The 16,720-nt window shown below is 40.3% G+C and overlaps 1 protein-coding gene across 5 annotated transcripts in view; it reads left to right on the forward strand.

Annotated features, from left to right (window-relative positions):
• Positions 1–16,720, forward strand: part of NFIB (nuclear factor I B) — a 255,877-nt gene that overhangs the window by 10,399 nt on the left and 228,758 nt on the right. For 4 of the 5 annotated variants that reach the window (XM_088472631.1, XM_088472633.1, XM_088472629.1 and 1 more), the window contains exons 1-2: positions 7,780–8,066; positions 13,865–14,396. In XM_088472631.1, the coding sequence (XP_088328757.1) occupies positions 8,037–8,066; positions 13,865–14,396 (562 nt within the window). In that variant the 5' untranslated portion in view covers positions 7,780–8,036. Of the gene's footprint in view, positions 1–7,779; positions 8,067–13,864; positions 14,397–16,720 lie in introns of those variants that run through there. The other variant, XM_088472630.1, reaches the window with a different exon arrangement.

A 16,720-nucleotide genomic window follows, 5' to 3' on the forward strand; every position in this document is an offset into this window, starting at 1 on the left:
TGCATCTGAGTGTATTGTTTCTTTTGTAAAGCATATTTATCAGATATGGGCTGGTGCTACTCGTAGACCAACTAGGCAAGTGACTATGTTACTGTACTAAGGGCCCAAGTGGTGTTCTCAGGGTCTAATTCAGACCCGCTCGTGAGCGCTGAGCGCTCGCAAGCGGGTCGATGGTGCCCTAGTGCTCATGCGCACGATGGAGGGAGCTGTCGTGCACATGCACGAGACCCGCATAGCGACAGCCAAGCTGTCGCTATGGGTCTCGCACCAAAGGGGGTGTGCTGTGGATGGTGAGGACAGCACGCCCCCTTTGGTGGGCGTGCCGGGGGCGTTGTTGCCCAGATGGAGGCGTTCCCATGGGAACGCCTACCGTCTGGGGCCGGCCCCACTGACATCACTAGTGATGTCAGTGGGAGTGCTTTTGGCTCTGATAGAGCCAAAAGCACTCCTGGGCTTGTGGCAGCGAGACCCTACCGCAGGGTCTCGTCGCAAGCCCGGTGGTCGCGATGGTCTTGACCATCACGACCATCTTTTTGGCCGCTCGCATAAGCTGCAATTTTAGGTAGGAGGGCCCTGATTCAGAGCGAGCGCTCTGGTCAGAGCGTCTGGCTCTGAATCAGGCCCTCAGGTCACTATGTTGCTGTAAAATGTTGACAAAATGTGATTTCCTTTATGTGCGATGGTTTCCTTCACAGTCCAAAACATACTGGTAGGTTCATTTCTGAAATGACTCTGGGGTCCATTTATCAATAATCGCATAGTAATGTGATATTAGTGCGATGGCCATTGCCGGGGCGGGGGCAGGGGGGTTGTAATCTTTGCGAAGTATAGCCCATAGGCTACAGCAGCACAACGCTATCTTCTGACAGCATCACATCCCCCATAGAAACCTAATGGAAATTTCTGTTGCAGTCCCTTCATAATACATCTGGGGGATACTAAATATTGGGAATATGCTGCAAATATTTAGTGATAAATAGGACCCTCTGCAATTAACCCTACTATTTGTGCTTTAGGGAATTTCGGGGTCTATTTACTAAGCAGTGTCAGGAGGCAGAGTGAAAAGTGATAAGGTACCAGCCAATCAGCTCCTAACTGCCATCTCACAGCCTGTGTTAGAAAAATGACAGTTGGGAGCTGATTGGCTGGCACCTTATCACTTTTCACTCTGTCTCCTAACACTGCTTAGTACATAGACCCCTTAGACTGTAAGCTCCAATGGGGAAGCCTATGATATGAATGATTATAACATTCTCTGTTAAGAGCTGCATAATATGTCAGTGTTATATGGATAAAGCTTAGTACCAATAATAACTGTCACTATAGAAGTTACACCTTTTGTTTATGACTACACACTTTCAATGGCTCTGTGTTGCAACTGTTCATTATTGTATTCAGTGCACTGATTTGCATCCATACTAAATGAAAGTTGCCTGGAAACCTTTTTGTTTTCCTCTCATTATCTTGCTGTGTATAGTTACAATTATTTTCACTGCCTCTAGATAGTATAATATTGCCGTGGTATACAGTTTGTGTGTTCCCCAGTTACATAAAATCAGAAATGGTTTGGCAGTGCGGGACAGCCAACAGTTAAGAAATGTGGGTGATGAAATGCGGCATCAATAGGGAATAAAGAGAAGCTGACAAAAAAATGAGTCTGTAGCTACACCAATACTGCAGTCGCCCCCCTCCGTCTTACCCTCTCCTCTCTTTCTCTCTGTTTTTATTTTTGGCATGGAGACAAGCCCTACCTCCAATGTCAGAGTTTCTCTCTTGGATTGAACTGTACTTTCCCTTCCCCTCCCCCTCTCAGATATGAGAGCTGTGTTTCAGCTCAGTCACTAAATGCTTAGCTGATTTTTTTTTCCCTACAGCTCTGCAAGCAGTTTTATTAACTAACTAGTTAACAGAGTTACACAACAAAAAGCATGCTACTTTAAATATGCCTTACACATATAATAGTGACAAGAACATTTTGGACTGGAGTTGCTTTATGTATTTAAAGTCATCAGAGATGGCAGATGGTAGTTAGGCTCCAGTTTTATCCTAAATGGGTGGTTGAGTTTGTTTCCAATGCCTCATCATGATAGGTAGTGGAACTAACGCTATTGGGGTGCAGCGGCTATAGATCCAGGAGGTCAGGGGGGACCCGTAGCTGATATCCACTCTACAATGGCAGTAGTTACTTACTAGTGGGTACAGGCATTAAAAGCTACAGGGTAGAGCAGGGCCATAGAAGAACAAGAAAAAACCCTATCTGCATGTGTGTGGGCCTTCACATATGTATTGTAGTAATGTAGTGTTCTGCCTCTAGATAACTTAGCATATAGCAAATAACCTCCTGAGAGAGAACTGCTGTGCTTGCTCTATAATGGAGTTAAAGGCTGTAAGTCTGCTGTAGAAAAAAATAAATCTTATCATAACTTTAGTTTTTGAACACCTCCAGTTAGGTTTTAGGTTACCGTGTACCTCTTATCTATACACAGCAATAGCATCCATTTTGTGGGCTGAACCAGTATGTAGACTAATAACTTATAGGAGCCAGTCTCATGGGCACTAGGTCTAGTGGTAGAAGTTGTGAGTGGTGTGTCAAGGTGCAAAAATATGCTTTGGACCCCTCTTCTACCCACCACCCCAAGTACATAATATGCCACACGGCAGTGGGTGACAGAGAGAGACAGTAGGTGACAGGGGTTCAAGCACATAGTACTGCATGTTGCAGAGAATGGGGGCGATGTACCTTGTAGAGCCGTAGCAGGGGCTCTGAGCGTCCGGTGCTGCCCCTGCCCCCGTTGTGCATGACATCATGATGTTGTGCATAGGGGGCAGGGCCACCGGCATTCGGAACTACGGCAGTGCCCAGAGTGTCTTGAAGACGCTCCGGGCAGCTTATCTACGGCAGGATTCCTACCAATAGTGTCCAAAGGAAGCTACAAGCGGCACTGCCACAGCGAAACTGGCTGTAGAGAGCCATTGCAGGCACCCTGCTAACCAAAAGCAAGGGCCGTGAGGCTGCGACCGTTCCGCCCACAGAGCCCTGTGCGCTGTGCGGCCGCACCGGTCGCACATCCCTAGTTGTGGCCCAGAACCTTAGTGTGGGCAGGAACACAGTGGCCTCTGTCTGGCCGGGATGTACTAAAGGAAAGATGCGGTTAAAACCCAGTTTTCGGGGATTTTACCGCATTTCACTTTTATCGGTGCAGAGGGTAATGCCATAAAAACCTGGCGTTACCCTATAGGAGCCTATGGGCTTCTTACCGCACCCTGCTCCCGACGATGCGCCGCTGTCTTGCCGTCTCCCAGGGCTAGCCCCCACTCACCTGCTCTCCATGATCGCCGGCCCGCACTCCTCCTGGGTCCTCCGCCTCCTCCTCCTCTTCCGGGTGCAGAGAGGAGGAGGAGCCCGGGACTTCCTGCACAGGTCACAAGCAGGAAGCTCCCGGGGCTCGGAGGCGGCGGGGTCCCACGGAGACCCCGTCACCCGGCGTTGGCTGCTTCGCAAAGGGCAGCTCTCATTGCAAGAGCTGTCCTTTGCGATACTAGTCGCATATGTTAGTACATATGTGTTTAGTAAGGTTGCGGTGACTGGCGGAATGGTCACCGCAACCTTAGTACATACCTCCTCTGTGAGAGAGGACCCACTCCCTGTGCTTTCCTCAGCTCGGCACTCGGTTAGGCAGCCTCTGGCAGCGCCAGTTACACTGGCTGTGAGCTATCTGTGAATTAGATGCAGTACACGACTGTGATCATGGGCGCTGATAGGCGGCAGGACTCCCCTATCAGTCCAGCTCAGATGACAGTCTGATGCGGCTGCACACACTGGGTCAGGTCTGTCTCCTTAAGGTAAGCGGCAGTCCATGGGAATAGGTATTGCTGGTGTGAGCAGCGGTGGGCCCCTAAGGGTGATATGCATTAAACATTGGAGAGAGCTAAAGTACCAAGCAATCAGCTCCTGTCATTTTTCAAACAGAGCCTGTAAAATGGTTGGTACATTTTCTTTCTCCAAGGTTTGATAAATCTCCCCCTTAGTCCTCGGGGGCCGGGTGCAGTGCACCTGCTGCACCACTGATAGTTCTAACCCTGACTAGTTCCTAGGCAACAGTCTTATATGTTTATGTTATTCACTTATTTGGCGTATGCAACATTTTTCTTTGGCGGCATCCACACCCTGCAGTTTACTAAAAACATTCTGATTTTTAAATATGCTATGATCATTGCCTCAAATCTCTATATTTAACCATTGTCGTTTACACTATAATTTTAGTTCTAAAGCAGCTAGTAGGAGTGCCTATGTATAAGTATTACAACAGTACTTTTTTTTTTTATTATTGAACATTTTATTGCTATCAAAAATTTCCAGTACAAACTAATAGAGGGCACTGACTGGGTTAATGGAGGAATGCATAAAAGTCCAAGCCGCCTCTTGCCTTGTCCCTATATAAACTGTGCTTGGAAGGCACAAGAGAATTACAGCAGCTGGCTGATTTTGTTCCCGGTCCCACCCCACCACTTAATCCACTGGGCCGAGTTTGAAGGTTTTCTTAATGAGGACAGCAAAGAGGTTAAAAGTCACCATTTCATGGATGACTTGACATGACTTACCTTCTCCTAACTGATTTTGATTTCTTCTGTATTTACAGACACACTAACATAGAAATTGAGCACTAGGCAAGGCAGAAAACCACAAACAGCCAATGGCCCTAAACATGCACTTTTTATTTTATTTATATTTTACTTTTTGGCTGTCAGTTCCCAGTCTCTTGTTCAGTTCACACCAGCTGGAATGCTCTTGTATGAACTGAAATTTCAGCGTTTTTTTCCTTTTCGCCCTAACTAGCATTACTTTTTACTTGCTCTTCTATATTTACAGCACAACTATAGTAGGGTTCTTGGCAGTACATTACAGACAGACTTTAGACCTGTCCAGAGGAGCTTGCGGTTCCAATCAGCCTTTAATCCTTATGCTGCAAGAGCCAACACTGTATTAAAATGTGATATATTGCTTGGTGTTCCATCACAGATGGACTGTGTGCTATAAAGTTAATATCCAATGGGCTATAATGTGGCTCACTACTCTGAAATAAACCTAACATTGTTGTTAGTGTAAATATATTTATAAAACAATATAAAAGTTATTTCCATACCTATGAGCAGGGCTGTATTAAAGTCAATTCTACAGCACAGTTTTTTTGTAAATATTACTAGGCAAATATCTTACCTGATAGAAATGTTGGGGTATATTTACTAAAGTGCGGGTTTTTAAAAAATGGAGATGTTGCCCTTAGCAACAGCCGTTATCTTCTAGAAGGTGCTAGAAATTCTAGATAAATGATAAGTAGAATCTGGTTGCTATGGGCAACAACTCCACTTCTAAAAAACCCACACTTTAGTAAATATATCCCTTGTCAGAAATGCAAAACCATTAAATAGCCTTAAAAAGTGTTGATGTTCTTTTAAGTAAAGGTAAGAATAAATATAAGCTTTGGATTGCATGTTAAGGGCTATGTCACACGAGCAATAGGCCTTGATATTTTGCCTGGTGCACCCGCACTACGTTATAACATCAGAGCTATCTGATGTCATGTAAAGAAAGATCCGCTAATGAACCAGTTATATGTGTGATTTACTTACACTGACAATACAAGTTGCAATATAAGCAGCTGTATAACCCACAACAGCAATTGCAGACAATAATCCGACTGGACCATTATCATGTTGGTAAATACATTTAAAAGATGGATGTGGTCAGGTCAGTAATTTTCTGCCTGCAGTGACAGGCCGCATTTATGTCATCCAGTTTTGGGATATTGTCGTGTGGTACTTGAGCTCATCTTGCAGCCCAGCCCGTGTGTTGCTGCCTTATTGCTTGATAGTTGAACGGCACAAGTTGTCTGTCCTAAAAGGTTCTTTGCTTTACTGAACATTGGACAGACATGATGTGATAAAATAAGATTACAGGTTGTGATATTGTTTAGGTGAAGGATATGAAGAATTTTAAATTACTTGAACCCCTCAGCCTAGAAGCAGTAGTCAATTACTCTCTCACAAGCCGTAACTAGACTTTTTGATGCCCTGTGCCAGAAAGAGCATTGGCGCCCCCCTATTTTTCAAATGGGGACAAAACGCACCCGAAAAAGGGACATGGCCTCATGGGGAGGGCCAGGGAAAAGATGGGGAGGCCAGGAGATGTTGGGGATAAAATAAGAGGAAGCTACAAGTGAGAATGATAATAAACAGAAAATTGAAAGGCTCAAACAGCGCCCCCTGCCCGGCGGTGCCCTGTGCGGTGGCACAGGTCGCATTACCCTAGTTACGACTCTGCTCTTTCACCTTCTGTTTCATTGTATGACCTTGTATTGTAATCCTGACACCTTCATTTACTTGCCTTATTGCATAATGCTGCTGTAAATGTTGGCGTTGCTTAAAGCACAATCATGTCTGCTGCACATTTTTTCATCGGAAAATAAAAATATAATGTGCCAGCCAAGCCCTAGGCTATCGAAAGACACTGTATGAATTTAAAGAGCAAAACTGTATAAAACTCTAAGAGGGCAGCGATGCTGGAAAGCCTGCCTATTTCTAATGAGTGGGACTTTTTCCAAATGAGTGTGACTTGACAGGAATGTAATACTGTTCCCCTGTCAGCCCTTAAGTGTATGTGAGAGTGGGAAAAAGAAGCTGCTTCCAGCCTCCAAAATCCGTTATATGTCCCAAGCCACTTACCTCAACCATTAACCCTTACAGTGCCTCAAGTTCTGTCACTTTATGCAGTTGTAGGACGTTGTTATGACACACTCAACTACAGCTTGCTTTGGGAATAGAGAAAGTATTGGTTGATAATCTGGGGAGCTATGGCATATGGGTTGTAATCAAGTTTTTACATTTTGCTTTTTTAAAACATTTTCCTGATTTGTACCTGCTGTACGTCTATGCCGCTAGTATTTCTGAGGTCAGCAAGAGCCACACCCGGCTCCCCTCACCCTAGATAACCGCAAAGAGGGAGGGCCTGGGGCGGGATAGCAAGAGGTGAGGCATAGGGCGTATAAAAGGCACCTCCTGCCTTCTAGCTCCTGAGTGCTGCAGTCTGTCTATTGGGTTGTGCGTAACGTAACGCACTGATTTTGTCATATTCGCGAAGTTTAATTAAATAATTGATTTACATTATGTAAACTGTTGTGTTAATACTGTACATAATGCAACATACATGAGTAATAGAATCATTTTATGTAGAATGATTGTTAGTATATTATTAATATAATATAAATGGCTATGCGTCTATTCTTGTTCGGTAGCAGGCAGATGTTGATTCTTTATAGGTTCATCCGGCTCATGCATTAGATTACCAGGAGATATACATATATTATATACACAGTATAGTAACACAGTGGGCACAGTGTGAGTGTACTAGGTGCTGTGCATTCTGACACAGGACGGTATGAGGCGAGGAAGAAGAGCTGGGCAGCCTTCCTCCTCCTCCTCCTGTCTGATTTAACCCCTCCTCTCCCGGCAGGGCGCCGGTACCCTTCTGCAAGCTGTGGGCATGTGAAGGGGCGGAGGTACATATAGGAGAGGAGCACACAGCGCACCAGGGGGAGGAGTGTCTCCTTGATGATTGTGTAATTAAATAATAATAATAATAAAAAAAAAAATCCGAAATCCTTAAGTGTGATTTGGAAAGCTGGAGCGGTGCAGAGGGTGTAACCGGTGCGAGTGTGAGTGAGCGGAAGAAAGGGAGTGAGCGAGCGGAGAGGGAGCTGGTGTGTGCGGGACATGCTGCTTAGTGAGAGACATAGCTAATACGCTCACTTATATTACCGGCACATTATACAGCACCGAGCTCATCACTCAGCAGCCTGCACGGAGCGCCGGGAGCTCGGGCACCGCCGGTTATGCCAGCGAAGGGGGCAGGCGCCCAGTAGCCGGACAGGAGCGGACCTGCACCCTTTCCTCTCCTCCAGCCACCAGGGACAGAGTACAATGAATAGGTGAAGTCTCTCCCCGTGGATACTGTGTCTGGGGACCCGTGCAGCCAAGCCATGATGTATTCTCCTATCTGCCTGACTCAGGTACACTGTCTGTCCTGTGTGTGTGCCGGGGATGGGGCGCTGCTGAGGGGATGCCCGGAGCACAGCGATGTGCTTGGGCATAACACACTACAGCTCCCACATGGAAGTTAAATATCACAGTATGTTGCCCTGTACATAGGTGTGTGGGGGAATGAGTGCTGCTATAGCACTGCCAGTGTGCATGTGGCTATAATGTTACGTCTACAGTAACATGGGAGGTAATAGTCCCAGCCGCCCAGCGTGCCCTCTGCCAGGTGCCGGCTCTGGGTGTCTGGGAACGTTCCATGCTCTGAGATATCCCGTGGCAATGGGGGCATGCAAAGCGTACGGAGAGGGCAGCAGCGATGCCCGGGCACGGAGAGGCGGCTTGGGGCGGTAATAGCCAATTACTTCACTTTCCTTCACTGTGGTTCTTGGCTGGGGAACGAGTCTCTACTGCCTGATCATAAGTTTAGTAATGTCCTCCGATTGATATTAGCCGCTAGAAACTATTTTTAGTTTTCACAAAAAGCTAATATAAGGTTGTGTATTTCCATCTATATTATTATTATTTGGAATAATCATCTCTCCAACTTTACCATATACTGTGTAATGGAATTTTAGTTCGATAGGAACAATGTATGTGTACTGCTTTTATTATCTAATAGCATCTGGTTTTGTCATTTTCAAATTATCTTTTTAAACTATATTTTAAGTGTAACTAGTGCAAGTGAATAATAATATTACTCAGCTTGTTGGATGGATGGGTTTAGGTCAGATTTGGAGCTATGGAGTTAGTGGCAAAGATGTCCTTTCATTTTCAGTAAGTGAAGAAGGACACACTGTCATAACCTGCTGCTATGGAAATAGTACATTAACATGAAACACATTAGTTAGGACAAGCAATAAGTGAAATACTTTAGGCCCACATTAGCTCAGAAAAATATGCTGTTTTGTTACACACCAGGCTATTAGCAATCCAAACTATATAAGAGAGAAATTTATTGAACTTTGGTGCAGAGCACGTTAATTTTCAATTATTTCTGCAATTGCCAAGAGTTGGGACATTTGGTAAAATCTGCCAATAATTAACATTTAAATGATGTGACAAATGATATCCTTTGCCTTACAAATATACAGAGGCGTTTACAAATTGTGAATGAAGATGAAGACAATGATAAGGCTTTTTCAGTGATTGGATACATTCCTGTAGTTTTTTTGGCTGACACTTTTTTTTTTTACTGTTTATATTTTGTTTGGCATGTCAGTTTGTGTGACTAGATGTATTTTAATCAGGGAGTGTTTAGGGTACTGGCATCTTCTAAAGTTATTCAAGGCCATTTGCACCTGATCACATTTACATCTGCGTATGTGTGATTTTTTTTCATCTTTATATTTATTTTATAATTCATAATTTAATAAACAATATCTTCTGTTTGGAAAAATGATGAAGATTGGTTAAAATAATGTTTTATGTTTCAGTCACATATTTATAATGTTTTAGAGATATAAAAAGATGTATATTCAAATTAAGCAGCCCTGTAAAAGCTTACTTTAATTTAAAAATGTATAGCTCTACTTTCATATAACGTGTGGTGCTATATGCACATATGTATATATTTGTACATAAAATATTATATATGCATAAACACTAAAAATATAATATATTTTGCTTGTATGTTTTATGGTCAATTTATCTGCTATTTCCTGAAGCTTGACTGTTTTAATTATTAATTTAACTTTAACTATGTGTGTCCATTCTGCTATTAAGCATTTTGAATTTTTTTTAATGAAACAAGTGCAATATTTTACTCCATGTTTTTTATAATCCCCAAATTATCACAGCATGACAGCATATGACCTATGAAATTACAGTGTTAAAGGATTGTACCTGGTAACCTCTATTTAGCGTGACTGCTGTGTCATACTACTTCCCTCTTAACGTCATTAAACTTTTTTTTATCCCTTTTTTTTTTTGCAGCTGATAAATTTAATCTTTTAAAAGTAATTTTTGCCCATCTTTTTTTTGTATTAACTGCTCCATTTTTTTAAAATATATATTATGATGCTAATTTATCAAGTAAAGAAAAGTGTAGGAAAATATTTTGTGTGTTTCAATTTAGTCTGCTATTCACCTTTATAGATTATATTATTTGGGCTTTAGTGCTGGAGTTTGGTTTGACTATTTGAATATAGTATTTTTGTTTTTTATGTAAAGGGTAACTCACCGTCAATGTAAAGTGAGACGGTTTTGTGAATAATTGCACTTGGAGTTGTTTTGCTTGATCATTTTGTAACTACATATAACATTGTTATTGCTATATAATAATAAATCCAAATTTTGTACAAGTAGTATATTTTACATTCAAGAATAACATATGTAGGTCAAATATAAATATCTATTTAAATATTATACAGAATTCTATAATTTCAGCACAAAAAAGTTACTTCCCCAAAATTAAACTGGTTAGGATATGTGGATTTTCATTCTTGTGAACGTTTATTGGAAGCATAGTCGCACAAGTATGCTATCTTTGTAAGTTTTGCGGAAGGCCTAATAAAGTTTTACTTCAATCCTCCATTTAGGGTAAGTTAATGAGGTCCATTTACTTGGCAATCAGCTCTTCTAAACAAGAATACAGATGCAGAAATAGGCTGGTAAAAGTGTACGGTATATGGTCTATAATGATAAATACCAATAATTATATACTGATCGCTGTTGAAAACGCATTGATGAAGCAGTTTTAAGGTAAATTTGCTGCCATTTCAGTGTACATTACACTTTATTTTAATATAATGTAAATCAGGTTTTACTACTTTTTATGTCTGTACATCACAATGTTTTTTAGTTCACTTTACAAAATTCATCCAGGTACTGAAACTATAAAGGAATGTAATGAAATCCAGGCCCTGCTGCGTTTCAGCAGCTATGTACTGTTCATATAAGATCTCCTTTTTACTTTGCTGTGCAATAAATAGTTTGCTTAGATTTAATATCTTTTTAATATTCAAGACCTATTTCCTTTTTAATTGTTAAATTTACCTGCGTCCACTTGTATCATCTATAAATTGTTCTAAGTAGTTAATATCTGTAGAAAACCGTTTTTAAAATAGAATAATATGAAAAAAAATATCTGTATACTAATGTATTTGAAGCCGTGAACTTCTATCTCCCAGCGTTTTATATATAATTGTGACAGCGCCTAATGATATGTAGGAATCCTTAGAGTTTAGAGCACCCCCAAAATAAAAATAAATAAATCATATATAGTACCGTAACCCTTTTTTCTTCGAAATGCAATGGATGATTTCTGCACACACCATACTGTAAGCATGTGGACCTTGTGTTTTTATATGTGTAATGATACCAATTATACCTGTAATTGGTATCTACTTGTTGTCTTTTTAGAAAGATTTTTGGGAACTTTGTGTAAGTATTTGGGGTAGAAAATACTGAGTTAGAAGATAAGGCAGCCTCATCGTGGGCTGCGGTCTGCTCAGTAAAACTGCTGCCTTCCCACACAAAGAACAGATTGTATTTTAACTCCTTCTCTGGCCTAGTCGGGGAATAAAGCATAATAATCATGTCATTATACCTCTGCTGTAAAGGGTTTAACAGTTGCATAATTTCCTCATTGGCCCTCTGATAATCTAGTGCTTTCAATTTATTAAATTCCTCACTTCTCTACTTAATGTTTTATGTTATAAACCACTATTCTTGCTTATCTAAAAGTACTACCTTCTGTAGTCATCATCTAATAACTCACTATTCACTACTTCTATTTGGAGGAAAACCATCTTATTCTCCTAGGAAGCAATTTTAGTAAATAAAGTCAATTTAATGGTTTGTAAATAAATACATACATATTTTACAAGTAATAGTCAGACAATAAATTACAGTTAATTTCAATAAAAAAGGGTAGATTTATTTTTTGAAGAAACGATTGTGATAGGTACACCCTTCAAGCCATTCATGAGATTATTTATTTTTCTAACAGGTGATAGCTGTGTATTTTAGGCATTTATATGTTGAGTATAGTGAAATATTGTATCTCGATTTTAAAGAATGTTACATAGCACAGGTGGGTTATTAGATGCTTTTTGTTTTTGTAGTAAGCTGCATTATGAGTACACTTCTAAACACTAAGGCAAATTTACGATACATTGTAAAATCATAGCTATGAAGTGCATGCAAATTAGAGCAGGGACTTTATTCTGTCAGGTTTTTTGCATATAAGGCCAGTGACGTGTCTTTAAAATCGTGCAACGTTTCTTGACATCGGTTGATGGCAACTTGGCCTTCAGAGTGTATTGAACATAATGGAGCAGAATTTTTGTTTAAGAACACTGAAATGCATGGTTTGCACAAAATCTCTGTTTGACCAGTGGTGCTCTCATAATGTCACAGCACGCAGAGGCACCATCAATGCCAGCTGCATGCCAAGTTGCTGTTTTTCATTGTCTACTTGTGATAGATTTTGAACTGATTCACAGTCTGGGGGGAGGCACAAATCCACTGGTGCACAATGCTGCTCTGGTATAGGAACATAGGGAGACAGTATCTGCATGGAATAAGCATTTACACACCGTACCACTATCGCTATTCCCTGCAGTGGACAATTGAAGTGAGAGGCCTGGGCCATATAGTGAAGTATTAGAAGCAGAAATCAAAGTAGCCACATGTCTAGTTAATGCCGCAGTTCCCTGCACATTTGTGCATGTAACATTTGTACACTGTGTATTGTCTTATTATCCTAGATGATAAAGTCGTTGCAAGGCAAAGCTATGTATACACACTTAGCTCAATGTTTAAATGAAATAGAATTTGTACAACAATTCCCTACGTACTACAAGCTTTGCTACTTATGAGGAGTTCATCATTATAATTCTGTCCCACAAGATCCAAGAAATTATAGTAAATTACCAATTAGCCTGGGTGCTCTTTGAGACAGAGATCACTATTGTTTTCTGTGTTATATTAGACAGTCATTCTTTATATATCTGTAGATAACTGTTTTATCTTCTAGAATATAACATTTATTTTATAAAAATTTTGACAGCAAACATAATAATTGTGTGTTGCTATAGATAAGTATTTATTATATTATTAAATTCATAGAAATATGAACCTGCAAAATACACTCTGCAATATAAGTTTATTTCTATACTGCTTCATCCACAACACCCATATATCTGTAACTACGCCATTGGAATGATGTTCTACTAGTGCAGGAATGCCTGTCTCCCTAGATAAGGAGATGGATCAAGTTTAATAGCGCATGCTCCCCATGCCACTAGCAGTCTCTTGCTGAGAGCATGCTCTGAAAGCGGGAATTGAGTGGTATTGCACAGAGCTTGTTGCTTTGCTTTGTTTCCCAGTGCCACCGAGAGGAGAAATGAACTGTGGCATCCTCTGCAGCCTCCTGAACGTTTCTGCTTCCTTTTTTTAACTGTATAGTGTTCTTTTTGGAAAGAAAAAAAAAAGATACAGGCATATGAAATGGTACTGCTTGGTGTCAGCATAATACTTCGGCTGGGCAGAAAGCTATACATGCTAGGCTGGGTTTCTTTTGATACTTTACACATGCCATTTACATTTAAAGTAAAGTCCTGTAGTTTGCGGAAAGTCTGTTTTTATTTTAAAGCCATTGGTTCCTCGAAATCCATATTGTTGTTGCCTATATGTTGGTTCATGCGTGTGTGAAAGTTATGCATGGCTTTTTCTATGATGATACATGTACTGATTTTATATTTTCCTTTTAGATCATTTCATTGTTACAATTGTCTGATCTATTTTTCCCCCCTATCTATTCCTACAGGATGAGTTCCATCCATTCATTGAGGCTCTTCTTCCACATGTCCGTGCAATCGCTTATACATGGTTCAATCTCCAAGCCCGTAAGCGCAAGTACTTCAAAAAACATGAAAAGCGAATGTCGAAGGATGAGGAGAGGGCAGTTAAGGATGAGCTTTTGAGCGAGAAGCCAGAAATCAAGCAGAAATGGGCGTCCAGGCTCCTAGCCAAGCTGCGCAAAGACATCCGCCAGGAGTACCGGGAGGATTTTGTGCTCACGGTCACAGGGAAGAAGCACCCCTGCTGTGTGCTATCAAACCCAGACCAGAAGGGCAAGATCCGGAGGATCGATTGCCTGCGGCAGGCCGACAAGGTCTGGCGTCTGGATCTGGTCATGGTCATCCTCTTCAAAGGTATCCCCCTGGAAAGTACAGACGGGGAACGGCTAGTCAAATCACCACACTGCACCAACCCAGCACTTTGCGTCCAGCCACATCATATAACCGTATCGGTCAAGGAGCTTGATTTGTTCTTGGCGTACTATGTACAGGACCAAGGTAAGATGTGTTTGCCACTTACAATAATCAAAATCTATACATGTGATTTTTATGTACAGAGATCTGTGTAAACCACTAACGACATGCATGTCATTATCTGTTGCTTCATTTTAGTTACAGTTGCACACCCATTTAAATGCTGTTTATCACATAGAATTCATGAATACACGTGTAGAAACACAGATACTTTTAAATTTCCAAAAAATGTGGCGTACTAGCTTTTGACAGCTTTACAGTGACAAATGTGTTCTTATACCATATGTGGATAAAATCTCTCTAATTATTAGAGAACAAATCTCCAGCAAAAGGCAATTGAAAATCTATGTTTTATATAAAAAAAAAATCCAACACAAACATATAAAAAGATAAAATAGAACACATGTCATTTTAATATTACATGTGTTCTGACTTCTATCTTGCTAGCTGTTAAGATCAAAGTTGCATGGTACGGGAGGCCGTATACGACCTAAAAGTTATCAATTCTAACCCTGTATAATGTACTTTAGTTCTTTTTATGCAGCTATTTTTTTTAGGTATTTGGAGGTTAACATTGGTATGCTACATAGTTGGTGTTTTACTGAAGGAAAATAGTTTTTGTACTGTATTGTTTTCTAATAGACCTTTTACTGTTGTGCAGTCTTGTGCATTGTGCAGACCATAGATTAATGTTTTTCTTCAAGTAAAAAATATACATGTTAATGCTTGTGAGCAGTAAACTCTTCCATCTGAAGTTCCTTTACAAGCTAGTTAGCAGGCTAGTACATACATTTTAACAAACCTGACCATATATAGTCTGTTTACAATTTTGTAAACTTAGTATGGAAAATAACCTGGATTTAAAATAGGTTTAATATAACAGGGTCTTCTGTGTTCCATAAAAAGAAATGCTGTACCACTTAGCATTGATGTCTTTCAAATTTTATATAGTGATTGTTAAATGTATGTACGTGTGTAGGAAAAGTACTTCCGTAGATACCAAGAGTTCCGAGGTGAACTTTTTAAGAGTTTAGTATGCATATTTTATGAGAACAATTACATTTGTTCATTATTGGTGCAGCCTACAGTATGTTCCAAATCTGATCAGTGTCCTGCAATAGCAAATTAGTGGAATAGCACTTTTACACTCATTTCTAAAAGGTAGGAAATGCTTTTGCCATTAATCGTGGAAATAAACACTTTTTTAATTTAGTGTGAACACGGGACACAATTTTCTTTCCTTTAAGTTTTATACCGCTGAACTTTCCTATGGGTGATTGTTGTGTGTCAGTTCAGACTGTTGACATTTGGTATCGATTGTGTCACAGCACCTTTTATAGCCTAGATGGTTTGCACTTACTGTGTTCAGATAACATGCCCCACAGTAATTATTCACACCTAAATAGATGTTCCTATTAGTATCTTAATGAGCCCTTTGAATCATTCTTCTTAATTATTTGACAAATGACTAATGTGTTGTATACTAGTGAATATTTACTCCTATAATATTTCAGTTTAACGAAGCTTTGCATCACTTGAATTTTTGGTTTCAGGCGTTCCTTGTACTGTACGAGAATTGAGGTAAAAGGAATAACGTTTCCTAACTTGAAGTCCACTCTTGCTGTTGGCTTTTGTTACTTGTAATATGAGCACAAAGCGGTGAGGTGGAAGAGCCTCAAATAACCTGGGTGATTCACAAACTTGGTTTAATGCTCTTTGTTGTCCTTAACTGTTTGCAGGTAGCTGCACTACTCCAGCTTTGTTGTAGTCTTCTCTTAAGAGAACTGTTCTTTTCTGTGTGGTAAGTGAAAGGATCTTTTAGTGGGTACGGAGTTAAAGACAAGCCCCGTCCTGTGCCCTTTGCTGTAAATGTAGGCCGCTAAACATGCAAAAGCACATAGAGACGTTATATCTCTGATGCCTTTTTCTTTTGTTGGTCTTATTTGTTAACAAGTTTTATACATCATTCTTGCTACAAAAGAATACCTATGTGGTTAATGCATAACTGGTTCAGTTAGAAGGATGTGCCAATGTTTTGGTATTCACAAGTACGTTTTAAAGATTACTTATATAGTGCACATCACGGAACATGCAGAAAAAGTGTAATTAAAGGACAGCATTATGTAGAAGCTGTGTGAAACTTTATTTGCTTTGCCTTAAAATCACCGGTGGGAGCTATAGTAACACAGTAGTGAAGTTCCAATACGGTTCATTTAAACCAATTTCCCAAATCTCTTCTTACTTTTTATATAGTAGCATTTCACAATGAAGCTATCTCTTTCATAAGAGCACTTGTCTTTTTAATTGCAATTCTGGGCTTACAGATTCTAATTAAGTACATTCATTAT

The sequence above is a fragment of the Taudactylus pleione genome, unplaced genomic scaffold (genome assembly GCF_031769625.1).
Source record: "Taudactylus pleione unplaced genomic scaffold, aTauple2 ptg000127l, whole genome shotgun sequence".
NCBI lineage: Eukaryota > Metazoa > Chordata > Amphibia > Anura > Myobatrachidae > Taudactylus > Taudactylus pleione.